The sequence below is a fragment of the Bos mutus genome, chromosome 1 (assembly GCF_027580195.1).
Source record: "Bos mutus isolate GX-2022 chromosome 1, NWIPB_WYAK_1.1, whole genome shotgun sequence".
Classification (NCBI taxonomy): Eukaryota; Metazoa; Chordata; class Mammalia; order Artiodactyla; family Bovidae; genus Bos; species Bos mutus.
Window position 1 is genome coordinate 2,365,236 of NC_091617.1, and position 15,295 is coordinate 2,380,530.

The 15,295-nt window shown below is 48.0% G+C and overlaps 1 protein-coding gene across 1 annotated transcript in view; it reads left to right on the plus strand.

Annotated features, from left to right (window-relative positions):
* The window catches only part of URB1 (URB1 ribosome biogenesis homolog), a 78,215-nt gene that overhangs the window by 10,451 nt on the left and 52,469 nt on the right, over positions 1-15,295 (plus strand). Inside the window, 6 exon segments of the mRNA XM_070367162.1 lie at positions 1,506-1,602; positions 3,944-4,029; positions 5,599-5,724; positions 8,760-8,884; positions 12,913-13,108; positions 14,815-14,952. Of these exon segments, the coding sequence (XP_070223263.1) occupies positions 1,506-1,602; positions 3,944-4,029; positions 5,599-5,724; positions 8,760-8,884; positions 12,913-13,108; positions 14,815-14,952 (768 nt within the window).

The window sequence follows — 15,295 nt, forward strand, 5'->3', positions numbered from 1 at the left end:
CTCCTCACCCCCCTCACCTCCTCACCCTCCTCACGCTCCTCATCCCCCTCACCTCCTCACCCTCCTCACTACCCTCACGCTCCTCACCCCATCACCCTCCTCACCCTCTTCACCCTCCTCACTCCCTCACCCTCCTCACTCCCTCACCCTCCTCACCCCCTCACCCTCCTCACCCCCCTCACCCCCTTCACCCCCCTCACCCCCTTCACCCTCCTCACCCCCTACACCCCCCTCACCCTCTACACCCCCTCACCCTCTACACCCCCTACACCCCCTCACCTCTACACCCCCTCACCCCCCCTTCACCCTCCTCACCCCTTCACCCTCCTCACCCCCTCACCCACTTCCCACCCCCTCCCCCTCACCCCTCACCCTCCTCACCCCCTCACCTTCTACACCCCCTACACCCCCTCACCCTCTACACCCCCTCACCCCCTTCACCCTCCTCACCCCCTCACCCACTTCACCCCCTCACCCCCTCACCCTCCTCACCCCCTCACCCTCCTCACCCCCTCACCACCCTCACCCTCCTCACCATCACTACTGCCACCACTAAGTGAATGGGACTCCTTGGAAGGTGGAGACTCCTCAGTCTCTGTAGGCATTGAAGGCAGTGGTTCTCCATGATGTTAACTTATATCTTGTCTTCAAATTAAAGTTAGTTTGTAATAACTGAACTCAGGAAATGCTGTCAGGGTGAGCAGTGGAGGCTCTGAGCCCGTGTGCTTGTTCAGGTCCAGCTGACACGTGCTGTGTGTGACCATATGCCCTGGATTCTTTGGGTGTAAAACAGGAATGTGAGACACAGGCTTGCCTTAAAGCTACTGAGAGGAGAGACTGGTGAAGTGGCCCTCGTGGCCGCTCCTGAGGGGCTGGCTGTCGGTCATGGCCTTTGGGCCCTGGTTGAGGATGCTGTCCTGGGTCCAGCTGATGCCCCCGCGGGACAGTGCAGACTGCAGTCCTGGGAAGGCCATGCTGCGTGTGTAATGTGGCCTCATCTGTGTGTCTGCTGTGAATGTCTAACATCTAATAAAAACCAGACATCACCTCATGGGTGTCTCATCAAAAGCAGCACCAGCCTTTCCATCATCTATGGATTTTCGAAAACAGAGACCTATTATTTCATGACATGAGAGCGGATGGTGTGTAGACAGGCCGAGCATCTTCTGCTATACACCAGAGCTGTCCCTGAACTAAAAATGTGTGTGTCTTACAGGCAGGGAAGGGGAGACCTGTGCTTTGGTGTTTAGAGAGGGCTTGAAAGAAGAGTAGGAGCTTGAGAGGGAAAGAGCAAAAGAAAAACCCTTGGTTTCCATAAAGAGATGACCAGTGGTTCTAGACGTCGACCCTCTGACAGTACCAGCCTGGAGGACCCTGTGATAGGGGGATGAGCAGGATGTGGGGGAGCAGCCTCGTATTCCTGCTTCCTTGGAGGCGGGTGTGTGTGTGTGTGCACGCACGTGTGCGTGTAAACACCCGTGTGACATGATCTCCTTCGCCCCCAGGGAGTACATGATGTCCGGCTGGCCTACATTCAGTTCGCCCTTTCCTTTCTGATTGCCGGTGATGACAGCACGATCACGCAAGTGCTGGAGTTGAAAGGTAGGGGGGCCTCGTTGTCTTGGGGCCCAGCCTCCCTGTGATTGTTCTGAGCGTTTAACGGGTTAACAAAGGTCAGCCGCCTCTATGGCTGCTTTGCACACAGGAGTAAGGGGTGTGTGCGGAGAGACTTTGGTTACCGTGGCTTGAAAGCCGCTGGTCAGTGCAGACAGAAGGGTCCCTGTTGCACTAGCTGAGTGCTGAGTGAGCCTAACGGAGAAGTGCAAACTTCATTTCAGTTCAGTTCAGTCGCTCAGTCGTGTCCAACTCTTTGCGACCCCATGGACTGCAGCACACAAACAAGGGAAGCTTTACAGCTCCAGAAATGATGCAGATTCATAGCCCTGGCTACCGAGCTTCTCTTAGTAGTTGTATTTTTTTTAATGCCTGATATGAGCAGGATATCAGAAATCGAGCTTCAGAGAATTCCGGCTGGTGCCGGTCTCCCTAGAGCGAGGCTTGGCGTGGTTTCATCTATTAGGGCCATCAGCTTTTTTCGCAAGACCGTGGATGGCAGCGCAGAGAGGGTCGTTGTCCAGTGAGACCCCTGGGGTCAAGCCCTGTCTGTGGGTGAGGAGTGGCTGCTATCTCAGCTGGGGCCCTGAGACTCGTGGGAGGAGAAGAGCATGGGGCCTGCAACCGTTTCCCCCCCTCCCCCAGCATGGAGACCTGGGTCCCCTCCAGGGCAGGCTGCTGAGACCACTCACGAGCAGCTGCGGTGCGGGTCCCTGGAGGTGGTCAGCCCGGGGCCGGGTGGCCGCCCAGACTGTAGCCCCGTGGAGGACACACCTCCTTCCTGTGGTGTCGTGCCCAGGCCCTGCTTGTGGCCAGCCTGCGTGGGAAGCCCTCTGCCTCCAGGGCCGGGCATTTCTTCAGAATCTTCCCCCGCGTCTTCTCAGCGTCTGGCTTTTATTTAAGCAGAGGACACTGATTTTGGTGTCATCCGTCTACACTGCTAAAGGGGCAAGGATGTACTTCTGGTAAAGTTTCAGCAGGGCAGCTGGGCTAGGCCAGCCATTCCACGTCCAGCCGTTTATCCTAAGGGAATAATTAAGGGGTTGAGTAGAGGTTTTGTTAGGGGACATCTTTTTCTATTAGCTGAAAATCGGACTCCTTACTACCCACCAGCAAGGGACTGAGCAAATTGAGCACTGGTCATAAGGAGGAATGCAGGTATCAAAAGGATATAGAAGTATACTTACTGATACCAGATTTTTTAAGGGTATAGGATTAGGTGTAACTCCGTTATAAAACTGGTAAAATATGATCCCATTTTACTAAATGTTTAACAGAATGTGGACATACCAGAAGGTTAACAGTCAACTGGGAACCAGACATTACTCAATATGAACTTTTGGGTGGTGGTGTTATGGTTGATTTTAAGTTTCTATCCGGTATTTTCTGATTTTTTTTTTCTTTTAAGAATAATGAATTTGCCTTTGAAGAAATTATATGTGCTCGTGAAGAATGTATAGAGCAAGAGAAATTGTAATGGGTTTGTTGCTTTTTACCCGTGTCACCAGTATGTTAGTAATGCCAGAGCATCAAGCTATGGAAGACTGAGTCCTTGGGGAGAGAAAGCAAATAAATCAGTCCAGTTCTACGGCCAGTCAATAAAGTGACAACTGTCATTTTATTTTATTTTTTTAATAAATTTATTTATTTTAATTGGAGGTTAATTACTTTATAATATTGTATTGGTTTTGCCATACATCAACATGAATCCGCCACAGGTATACACGTGTTCCCCATCCTGAACCCCCCTCCCTCCACCATCCCTCTGGGTCGTCCCAGTGCACCAGCTCCAAGCAACCAGTATCATGCATCAAACTTGGACTGGCGATTCGTTTCATATATGATATTATGCATGTTTCAATGCCATTCTCCCAAATCATCCCACCCTCTCCCTCTCCCACAGAGTCCAAAAGACTGTTCTATATATCTGTGTCTCTTGAAACTGTCATTTTAAATACATCTCTGAACTGGTCTAAGTGAAGAGTGAAACTTTGGAAAACTAATCATACCATATGTGCTCTCTCAAACCATTAGTATTAACTTTACTGAAGTCAATGTGAAAAAAGAAAGGGAAGATAGAACCAAAGAACTGTTGAACTTGAGTGGTTCACTCATTGTATTGCTTTTAGATATTTATCTCCTATGTCACAAAAATAGTTTTTCCTGCTGTGAACTTGTGTAATTAAAAAAGACAAAACCTGAAAAAAAACAGGGGGAGGGGGCAAGTCAATGGCATTGTTTGCCGTACCATTTTAAGAAGTAATGCTCTCTCATCTGTTCCCATTCAAAGTATTTTTGAATCTAACACTTTGAAATTTTTTACTTTCAGAATTTATTCCTTGCATTTTTAGCTCAGGCATCAAGGAAGATAGGATCTCCACCATCAGTATTCTGTTGTCCACACTGAAAACAAAGGTATGTGTTTGGTGATCAGCATTCTTGTCATGTGCTTGTTCCGGTGGTTTTTTTGGCAGGACTTCAGAGCTGTGACCTCGTAGGTGATGCGGGTTGTTGTGTGGGTTGGATGGGAAACTGTTTCTTAAGCAAGAACTTGGTGGTGGTAAGCGATCCTGAAGGTTACAGCTGCCACTTCTTACAAGAGGAGAAGACCTGCTACCCGCTTCCCCCACCCCCCACCCCATTCCACAGGAAGCCACTGGGGTGACTGCGAGCTGCAAATGACAGCCCTTCTTCAGGTACACACCTAGCATGCTGTGTTGTGTTACATAATAACACAAAACGTTATTTTGTGTCATCTTCCATATTCTGCCTTACATAAGCATCTTGCGGAAATCTGAAAACTTGCTGAAAGGATCGCTGTCTTTGACACAGAAGCCCCTTCCGTGATCCATGAGAAAAACTCTGTGACCCTCCCCAAATAAAAAAAAGTTGTCCAAAGGCTGTGAGCTGGCAGCCCATGTGAAAAGGGGCTCGTGAGCACATAGCATGTAGTGCTTCTCAACTTGGGCACAGTTCTGTCCCCCACGGGCCATCTGGCAAGTTTTGGTTGTCATAACCGGAGAAATGTGACTGGCATCTGGTGAACAGAGACCAAGTTCGAGCAACCACTGTAGGCTGCTCAGCGTCCTGTAGTGCAGAAGGCAGCCTCTCACTACACTTATTTGTCCCCAGATGTCAGTAGTACTGGGATTGAAAAAGTTCCTGAATTCAAAGCAGAGCAAGTCATGAGATTACAGGTTTTTTCACCTACCAACTTGGCCTTGACTTTTCAGACCTGATACTCAGCGGCAGCAAAGAATCAGGTGCTTCCCTGGAGGAAGTATTACGGCCCCTCTGGAAGAAAGCAGGACTGGCAGTGTGTGTGTCAGAGGTCTTGAAAATGTGTATCAACCTGGAGGCGGGGGTTTGGGGAGTCGCCTCAGGATCACCCAGGGAATGGATTTGAAATAACTCATAAGCCCTCAGAGATCCGGGCTGGGGGCTAGGTTGGGAGGAGCTGAGAACTTGTGCACCATTCCAAGTACATAGGTAGGCACGCAGTGCAGGCTGCTGCTCGTGGGAACAGCCTGATCGTACCACGTGGGGAATGGGTACATGACTTACGGTCACTCCTAGGACAGAGTGATGATCAGCCCTCCAAAATGATGTTCTAAAGGATTTTTAACGATGTGGAGACAGTTCATGCTACATAAATAAAGCAGGTACAAAGCTATATATAATTTCAAAGAAGTTAAAAAAACCCAAACCCCAATAAAAACCCAATACACTTAATATATACACATGTATATTATATACTTTGTGTGTGTTGTGGGGAGGGGCAGAGGCTGAAAGGAAATATACCAAACTGTAAGCTGTTGGTGTCCAAGAAGGTGACAATATTGATGAATTTTGTTTTCCTCTTTACATTTTTTCCTTTTTCTGGCTAAGTGTTCTGCCACAAGTCTATATTATTTTTATAATGATGAAATCCAACATGTTCTAAAAGTCAGTTTCCTTGAAAGCCATTTGTTCTATTGTTTTCAGGTAGTTCACAATAAAAATATCACAAAAACCCAGAAGGTGCGTTTCTTCACTGGCCAAGTGCTGAACCACATAGCATCTCTCTACAGCTGGAAGGGGATTGTCGACGTGAGCCTGGACAGCGTCGAGGTACAATCTCTGGGGTTTGCTTGGCATCACTGTTAGCGTGAGATACCCAGAGCTGGGAGACTGAAGCATCTATACATAGTATCTTGATGGCTCAAGTGGTGTAGAATCTGCCTGTAATCCAGGAGACTCAGGAGACTCGGGTTTGATCCCTGGGTTGGGATGATCTGAAGGAGGAAATGGCCGTCCACTCCAGTATACTTGCCTGGGAAATCCCATGGACAGAGGAGTCTGACAGGCCACAGTCCCTGGGATCACAAAGAGTCCGACACGACTGAGCGTGCATGCTCACACAAAAACAGGATCTATGCATACACCTGCCTTAAAAAATAAGTCCCCCTGTTTGATTTGTTTCTTTTGGCCTATGGTTATATTAATTATCTACCTAGGGACAATATGACTCTTGTAATTAAAGTAAAATTTTTTCTAATCTCCGACGTATCATATTAAACTTTTTTTGTCTTTTTCTTTAATAAGCAAACTTATTCCATTTAGCTGCAGGGCGTCTTCATTTTCCCTGCAGTGTTTGCGTGGTAGCCTTAGAGGGTGGATTCCCGCTCTCTCCCTCCTTACTTACCTCTCCTCTCCCATCTGTTCTTTTCACATCTTTCCAGTCATCAGAGCTTCAAGGCCTGTTGCTTCTGCTTTAGGGCCCTGGAATCTAGGGAGCGTCAGCTTCCTCACCCGCTGACGAGAATAGTTTGCTCTGTGTGTGTGCTCAGTCACTCAGTCGTGTCTGCTTCCTCGTGGCCCCATGGACTGTAGCCCGTCAGGCTCCTCTCCCCATTGGATTTCCCAGGCAAGAATACTGGTTGCTGCTGCTAAGTCGCTTCAGTCGTGTCCGACTGTGTGACCCCATAGACAGCAGCCCACCAGGCTCCCCCGTCCCTGGGATTCTCCAGGCAAGAACACTGGAGTGGGTTGCCATTTCCTTCTCCAGTGCATGAAAGTGAAAAGTGCAAGTGAAGTCGCTCAGTCATGTCTCATGACTCCTAGCGACCCCATGGACTGCAGCCTAACAGGCTCCTCCGTCCATGGGATTTGCCAGGCAAGAGTACTGGAGTGGAATGCCATTGCCTTCTCTGAAGAATACTGGGGTCGGTTGCTATTTCCTACTCCAGGGCGTCTTCCAGACCCAGGAATCGGACCCCCATCTCTTGCCTCTCCTGCGTCGGTAGGTGGGTTCTTTACCACTAGTGCCACCTGGGAAACAGCAAGTACTAGATAAGAAGAGTCACTCTCATGAGGACCTAAGGCCTCCGCACCTTTGAATTTTCCTTATTTTGATCTTTCTCAGGGCGTTTCTGAACATGAACTTGGCCAGAGTAGTGAAGGCTCAGACTTCTGTTAACTCTATAATAGTTAACCTTTCAAGAGCCCACTGTTGTACCCCTTTTTATCTCCACGACCTGCCTGTGTCCTTGTTCTGCTCATGTTTTGTATGTTCCATAACCAGGAAGCCCCAGAGACTTCAGAAGAACACTCCCAATTGTGGAATTTTATTCAAAAGAGCAAGAGAAACTAAGTCATTCATAAGCTTGTTTGAAAATACAGGTTTAAACTTGCCCCTCTCAAGAGTTTTGTTTTTGCTTTCTGGCTGCACTGTAAGGCTTATGAGGTCTTAATTCCCTGACCAGGGATTGAACCTGCACCCTGGCAGTGAAAGCGCAGAGTCCTAACCACAGGACCACCAGGGCACTCCCCAACGGTTCTATCGCATAGGTGAGGACACGGAGAATCCGGGCATTAAGCGATGCTCTCGTTACTGGTAGTCTGGTGTCCAGACTCCATCCTGAACCTCTCCTGGGGCCTGTTAAGATTTGCCTCGTTAGAATGAAAGATGTTCCTGTCATCTAGGAAATTCTGAAGGATTCAGGATTTCCATGTGAGATGTTCCACTTGCCCCCATCACTCAGAAAACTGCAAGGGTTTTAGGAGCTCTGTGCCAGGAACGGGCAACAACCAAACGTTTCCGTCTTCTGCTGCAGTATCACAATGCAAAAGCAAGAACAAGCTTAAAAAAAATAAAGCATGTGCTGTAAACAGAGAGTCTTTGCTACTGGGGTCCCAAGACTGACCTGCTCTGTACCTCCTGTCTCGGTGCTGACCTCAGCGTCTCATCCACAGTTCGCTCCTTCGTCGAAAGGATGCAGTCCTGTCTGCCCGGCCAGGCTCATGGGGCTGCACTAAGAAGTACTGTAAAGTGCTCAGAGACAATCAGAGACGACAGAAAATCTCAGAAGTTACCTGTAGTTTCTTGTGGTTCCAGCAGCCCCCTGTTTGTTCAACTTTAAAAAGGAAAATTTTAATTCAGTTTATTTAAACTGAAAAACAAACTAACAAACAAAAAAACCCACAGTTGACCCATTCTCCCCAGTCCCTTGACCGCCATATCTGACAGCTACCAATCTGCTCTGTGAGGTTTTTTAAAAAAATTATTATTGTTTTATTTGTTTATCTTGTTCAGATTCCACATATCAGAGGACTTTTAAGTTTTGATTGGTATTTCTCCTTTTTGTGCAGTTTTGTTTTTGAATTATCATTGCTGTTGTTCAGTCACTAACTCATGTCCGACTCTTTGTGACCTCATGGACCTCAGCAGGCCAGATTCCTCTGTCCTCCACTCTCTCCCGGAGTTTGCTCACATTCATGTCCATTGAGTCGGTGATGCCATCCAACCATCTCATCCTCTGTCGTCCCCTTCTTCTTTTGCTTTCAGTCTCTCCCAGTATCAGGGTCTTTTCCAGTGAGTCAGCTCTTCGCATCAGGTGGCTAAAGTATTGGAACTTGAACATGAGTCCTTCCAATGAATATTCAGGGTTGATTTCCTTTAGGATTGACTAATTTGATCTCCTTGCTGTACAAGGGACTCTCAAGAGTCTTCTCTAGCACCACAGTTCTACCAAGTGTTTAATTTAAAATGTTTTCTGATTTGCTTTTAATCTGAGGCATGTGCTTTTGTCCAGCGTTTACCCTGTAATTGTTAGTAAGGCATGTGAAGCTTGGATGGTCATTGAGTATCTTTGAAACTCTCATAGACTTCTGCTAAAGACGCAGGGAAGACCATGGTGCGGGAGCTTGTTCATAACTTCCTGATGGATCTATGTTGTTCGCTCAAGCATGGGATTAATTTTTACGACGCATCTCTCGGTACCTTGGGCAGGTAAGGCTGGAGCCTGTGTGCATCCTGAGTGTGGTTCTCAGAGGCCATCATATCCATGACTTCCTGTGGGGATCTGTCAAGTGATAGAAGTATAAGGGGTTAGAACTAGCGTTTTAGATGATACCTGACTCATTTTGGGGGTGAACTTGGAATAGGACGAAGACGGTTCCTGTTCGTTGTGGGCACTCAGGGCAGAGTCTCAGGGGAGTTGACTCAGACACACAGTGTGAGATGTCGCACCCAGGAGGGCGCTGTGTCCACTTGGGGACAGTGCACCAGATGAACCTGAGAATAAATCCAGAGACAAGGGGCCCTCCCGGGGGCCTCCCCGCAGTGCTTGGTGACTGCCGTTGTTACCCCAGTTTTGCAGATGAGGGAAAGGGGCCCGCAGAGGTCAGGTCACTCCCCCTGTAAGTGGCGGAGCTCAGGTTGGAACCTGGGAGGTCCTGGTTCCCAGCCCACACCCTTGACGGCCACACAGCCCCCCTCTGCCCAGAGCCGGCTGCGAATGAGTCAGGCTGTCAGAGTTTCCTTCTTGCCTTTTATTTCATATTGCACCATTACGATAGCATTTCATTGTAAGGAAGCATGAAGTCCACAGCTAATGGTTTCGATTACGTTCTTTTGGACATTCTCTGTAAACCTATGATACATATCTGTGTTAATTTTTAAACCAAAATACCCTATTGTTAGATATATCGTTCGTCAATCTGCTTTTTTCCCATTTGACAGTAAAAATATCGGACATATTTTCTGGTCATCACGAGTGACCCTCCGTTTTATCTCCTTGACATTTTATTATAAGAATAGAGTTGGTTTGCTTTGGTTTCCACCAGTCAGGCAATGACTGATTCCCTCATAATGGGATTAACCTAGTGAGAATTTTTCTCCCTGTTTGTGGCTTTAAACTTGTTTAGATTCTGTAGTTATTATGCATTAATTTGCCATGTCATTTCTAAATCTTTCAACTTTGTTTTGGTGATATTGTAGCTTTTCTGTCATCAGTGAGAGAAAACTTGTTTTCTTGCTGAGATGTAAGAGCAGACTTTTACAGTCTAATATAAACATGCTGAAAAATGCCTTTTTTCTGATGAAGGAGACCCATAAAGTAGATGATCATTTCATGAGCATATTGAATCAACGTGTGGTCGTGGGTCTGTTTAAATAAGCGGTGGTTTATGTAAAATTTTTCAGCTATGGGCCAAAGGCAAGTATTTGTGCTTAGGAGAGAGGAAGGGGTTTTGTTTGTGGGGTGTTAATGGAAAGCGTTGAGAAAATTGAAATGTCTGGCTTCCCAGTGGTCGTCAAGCTCCTTTGTGTGCTGCTGGTCTCCGTGCAGATGTCGCCACGTCAGAGAGGCCTTCCCTGGCAACTCTTCCTGAAGATAGACCTTCCACTCTCACCGTCCTTTTGCCTGGCTCTTGCTTCTGATGGCGACTTATCACCACTTTGCATATTTGTTTGCTTGTTCATTATCTGATAGGCAAGAATTGGTGAGAACAGAGGCTAGTCGGTTTTTGTTTTCGTTTTTATTTCATTTTTGGCTGTGCTGGGTCTTTGTTGCTGGGTGACGGCTTTCTCTAGTTGTGGTGCGTGGGCTTCTCATTGCGGGGTCTTGTTGTGGAGCTTGGGCTCTTAAGTACGAGAGCTTCAGTAGTGGTGCACGGACTCAGTTGCTCCACGGCATGTGGGACCTTCCTGGACCAGGGATCAAACCCACATCCCCTGCGTTGACGGGTCAATTCTTAACCACTGGACCACCAAAGAGGTCCTGGCTAGTCTGTTTTGAATCCCCAGAGTCTAGGACAGTGCACATAGGGAGGCATTTTAGCATAGGCCAGGCTTGGCCAACTTTTCCTCTAAAGGTCCAGGTAGTTAAGTATGTCAGGCTCTGTGTGCTATGCTGTCCCTACTGTGGCCACTCAGTAGGCCATTGTGGTACCCAAGCAGCCACGACATGAATAAACAAGTGGGTGTAACTGTGTTCCAATAAAGCTTTATTGACAAAGGCAGGTGGCGGGCCAGAGCTTGCTGAGCCCTGCCGTGGAGGTTCAGAGAACAGTTTCTGGAGTGCCTCAGAGACCTCAGCAGGTTATTCCTCTTCTTTGCCAGTATTGCCTCATCTGTTTAAAAAATAAAAAAGAGAGAGATACAATTAGCACGCACCTCAGAGAGTGTGTGGTAACTGCTTAGAGCAGTATCTGGCACACACTGGAAATTCTGTAAATGTTGTTCATTTTATTACATCGTTGATTAAAATTGTGTGTGTGCGTGCCATATTTTTGGCATGCTTTGCAGATTTAACGTTCTGTGCATTTGAAAGCACAAAGTGTGTTTTGCTCATGAAATTTTCCTGTTAAGAATGTTAAGCTTTTTAAAGGATAGCTTTCTGATCAAAATTACTGTCTAATTCAAATTTTGAAAAATCTTTATTATCTGTAAAGTATCATATTGCATCTTAGTTTTGGTGAGTTTTTAAGGGGCTCCAAAACCCATGGTCCCACAAGCCATCAACATGACACGCCAGTGAGGCCGATTTTGAGTTTTTTCCTGGGCATTATGACTTCCAGGGACAAGCTTGATACAAAAATGTTTCTGGGGATAAAACCCATTTAACTGCGTAGATCCTGGGCTAGGTGCCCAGGTTTGTGCAGGTTTTAAGTCTGTAAGTTTTCCTGTTTTTATCATCTTACATCTTTGAAAACTACCCACTTTGAGACAAGTTTCAAGTGTTTTCATATAGTAGATAGCCACTGCCCCACACTAACTTCTTTTGGCTGCTAAGTGAAGGTGTAGGAATTTGAAATAAGCTAGAAACAGGGGAAACAGAAGACCTGTAGAAGGACTCTGTGCCACTTGGCTAAGTTCTAGAAATAATTTTATGGCACTCTGGACTGTGGCATTTCACGAGCACTTCACGGGGAAAAAGTGTAATCTTTTTATTTTTGTTTATGATTTTATTTATGTATGTATTATATTTTTGGCTGTGCTGAGTCTTCGTTGCTGCACACAGGCTTTCTCTAGTTGCGGTGCGAGGGCTTGGCGTCACAGTGGCTTCTCTTCTGTGGAGCTTGGGCTCTAGGGTGAGCAGGCTTAGCAGTTGAGGTACACAGGCTTAGTTGCTCCATGGCATGTGGGAACTTCCCAGACCAGGGATCGAACCCACGTCCCCTGCATTGGCAGACGGATTCTTTACCTCTGAACCACCAGGGAGACCCAACGTAATCTTTTTAAAAATGCATGCCTTTGTATGTTTTACTTAATGTGCACATACGTCTTCATATATGTGCTTTTTCATGTGTAGTTGGAGGATGTGAAAGAGAAAGTCGCTCAGTGGTGGCCAACTCTTTGTGACCCCATGGACTATCCAGTCCATGGAATTCTCCAGGCCAGAATACTGAGGTGGGTAGCCTTTCCCTTCTCCGGGGGATCTTCCTGACCCAGAAATTGAACCGGGGTCTCCTGCATTGCAGGTGGATTCTTTACCATCTGAGCTATCAGGGAAGCCCGTAGTTGGAGGAAGGACGTCAGTGAAATCTCAAAAGGAAATTTTAAAATTGCTTTTATGCTGTGGGTTCAGAGAGAAAGGGTTTCTTCCTTTTCTCTGAAAGTCAGTTGAACTTGAGTGAGGGAAGGAGAGGTGGGAAACAGGACAAAGGAGAGACTTTTTTTAGCTATTCAAAAGTAGGGAAGTGAGACGTCCCTGGTGGTCCAGTGGTTAAGACCCTGTGCTTCCAACACAGGGGGCATGGATTTGATCCCTGGTGGGGGAAGTCCCGCAGGCTGAAGAAGTACAGGAGTGAAGTTCAGGCCCTTTGCTGGAGAGCAGGAACCCCACAGACCATGAAAACCTCTCACTCTATGCTGTGAGGGAAACTGACCGGAAGTGAAATTTGCCCATCACTGAGTCACAACAGAAAATGCTGTGTTTACTCGCGGGTTCCAAGGACCTGCCCTGTCATCCTGAGTGCTCGGTGTGTTATGAAAACCCCCCACTCACCCCTCTCTCTTCTGTCTTTCTGTGACAGAGGAGGAAACCTGACTCTCCTGCACTTCCTGCTGGGTTTGAAAACCGCAGCGGACGATGAGCTGGTCGCTGAACTGGTGGTGAACATTCTGAAAGTGTGCCCGGACCTACTGAACAAGTACTTCAAGGAAGTGACGTTTTCCTTTCTCCCAAGGCTGAAGTCCACCTGGTCAAATAACATCAGACTGCTAAACAAGGTGACGACCCCTGCATTTTGAAGTCTGCCTCGTGGGGTCGTGGGTGAAGTGTGAGAAGTTGGGGTGGCGAGGATGGGAGGTTGGGTGACATCCTGATAAACTGCAGGATCAGAAACTTCTTTCAGCCGTCCTTCCGGCATATTTTTGTTGTTTTTCAGTCGCTCAGTTGTGTCTGACTCTGCGATCCCATGGACTGCAGCACACCAGGCTTCCCTGTCCTTCACTATCTCCCCGAGTTTGCTCAAACTCATGTCCATTGAGTCCGTGATGGCATCCAGCCATCTCATCCTCTGTCGCCCCCTTCTCCTCTTGCCCTCAATCTTTCCCACTGTCAGGGTCTTTTCCATTGAGTTGGCTCTTCGCATCAGGCGGCCAAAGTATTGGAGCTTTAAGCTTCAGCATCAGTCCTAGATGATGTTAATTCAGTGTCTTTTTCTTCTAGGGACATTTTACTTTTCACTGAGCTGCATTCTGAGGTTTATGCTGCTGAATCTGTTAAGCCAATTTCATTTTCTTCATCTAGATTTCACTTCAAGTGTGATCTCGATGAGTTTAGCCACAGTTGGGCTAGAATTAGCAAAATGCCTGACTGTGAAATGCAAGCCAAGGAGCACGGCTATTTAAAGATTGCCATTTCAAGTTCTTAGAACAATTTGAAATAAGCTGTGTCTTGGTGGTCTGTCTTGTGGATATGAGTAAATTTCCATCTGATCATGGGTGTCAGCCTCCCCTCGTTTACCAGTGGAAGTACCTGCCACAAGTCCTTCCATTCACCATCGCCCCTTCTCTCAGCCTTATGGTCTGGCTCATGGTAACATGGGGCCTCCTAGGTGGCTCAGTGGGTAAAGAACCCACCTGCCAATGCAGGAGACCCAGGAAACTCAGGTTTGATCCCTGTGTTGGGAAGATCCCCTGGAGAAGGAAATGGCAACCCAGTCCAGTATTCTTGCCTGGAGAATCCCATGGAAAGAGGAGCCTGGCAGGCTATAGTTTATGGGGTTGCAGAGTCGGACACAACTGAGTGACTGAGCACGCAGTGATGACACACCTGGAATTATTTTTTTGTGCCTTGACTTGGGCAATGGGTTATCTGCAAAACAAACTTAGTCCATCGTTTTCCTTGAGCACCTGTGTGTGCGGTCCGTGGTGATGGTGTCACCGTGGCCACCGCCCCTGTTGGGAGCTGAGTGGGACGGGGCGGGGCAGGTGCGTGGCCGCTGCAGATTGGACGGTAGTCTTGCCGTCTCTAGGACTCCCTGGTCTCAAGGCTAGAGTCTGCCTTCTCGCCTTGCAGTCCTAGGGAAGCTCCCCTCATTGAGGTCCAGTGTTGTCACCTGTAAATATGTTTTGCCTTGATATAAAATATCTCTACCGCAAAGGGTTGTCATGAAGTGCTAAAAAGCCGACATAATTTGCCAGGTGCTGTACCTGGGGAGTAAGTCATCCCGTTGTGACCTGTTTGCCATCAGAGGTTTTAACAGGCTCCCCAAACCACTGGTCAAACTCTGCTTTGACAGTCACTGCCCCCAGTAATAGTCTTATGGTCTCTAACCAGTGGAATCGGGGGTCGACATTCCAGACGCTGTTCCTTGTGGCGAGCCTTGGGCCTTTGTTACTGTCGTTGTTTCCCCAGAGCAGCTTCACTCTTGAGAGCCTCCCGTTAGACTCAGGTTTGGAAGTTAACTTCTCTGTCGTCCCTTTCCCAGATCTACGCTGCCCAGCCGGACATCTCCCGGGCGTTTCAGACCCGAGAGTTCATCCCGCTGCCTCGGCTCCTGGCCATGGTGATGGTGACCACCGCGCCTCTGGTGTGCAACAAGACCATGTTCACGCAGGCGCTGAATGTGAGTGGGGACCCTGCCTCCAGACCCTCCCGCTCACCCCCCGGCCATGCCTGCCACTGTGCTGAGAATACTGGCCTATGTGTATTGGGTCGTCTTTTGTCAGTGCTTCCGGGGTTTCCCGTGTGTCCCCTCGCCTGGGGACGGGGCCCTGGGGCCCAAGGCACATACCTGCCTTCTGCAGCACTGAGCGGGCTGCAGGATCCTGTGTGGCTCTGGGCCTTTGTCGATAGGGGGCAGCGGGGAGCAGGGGGTGGAATCAGAGGAGAGGACGTGTGCTCATCTGCAGCCCAGTGTCACTCATTGAAGTCTCATTACTTGAGGATCTTTGGACAGAGTGGGCCTG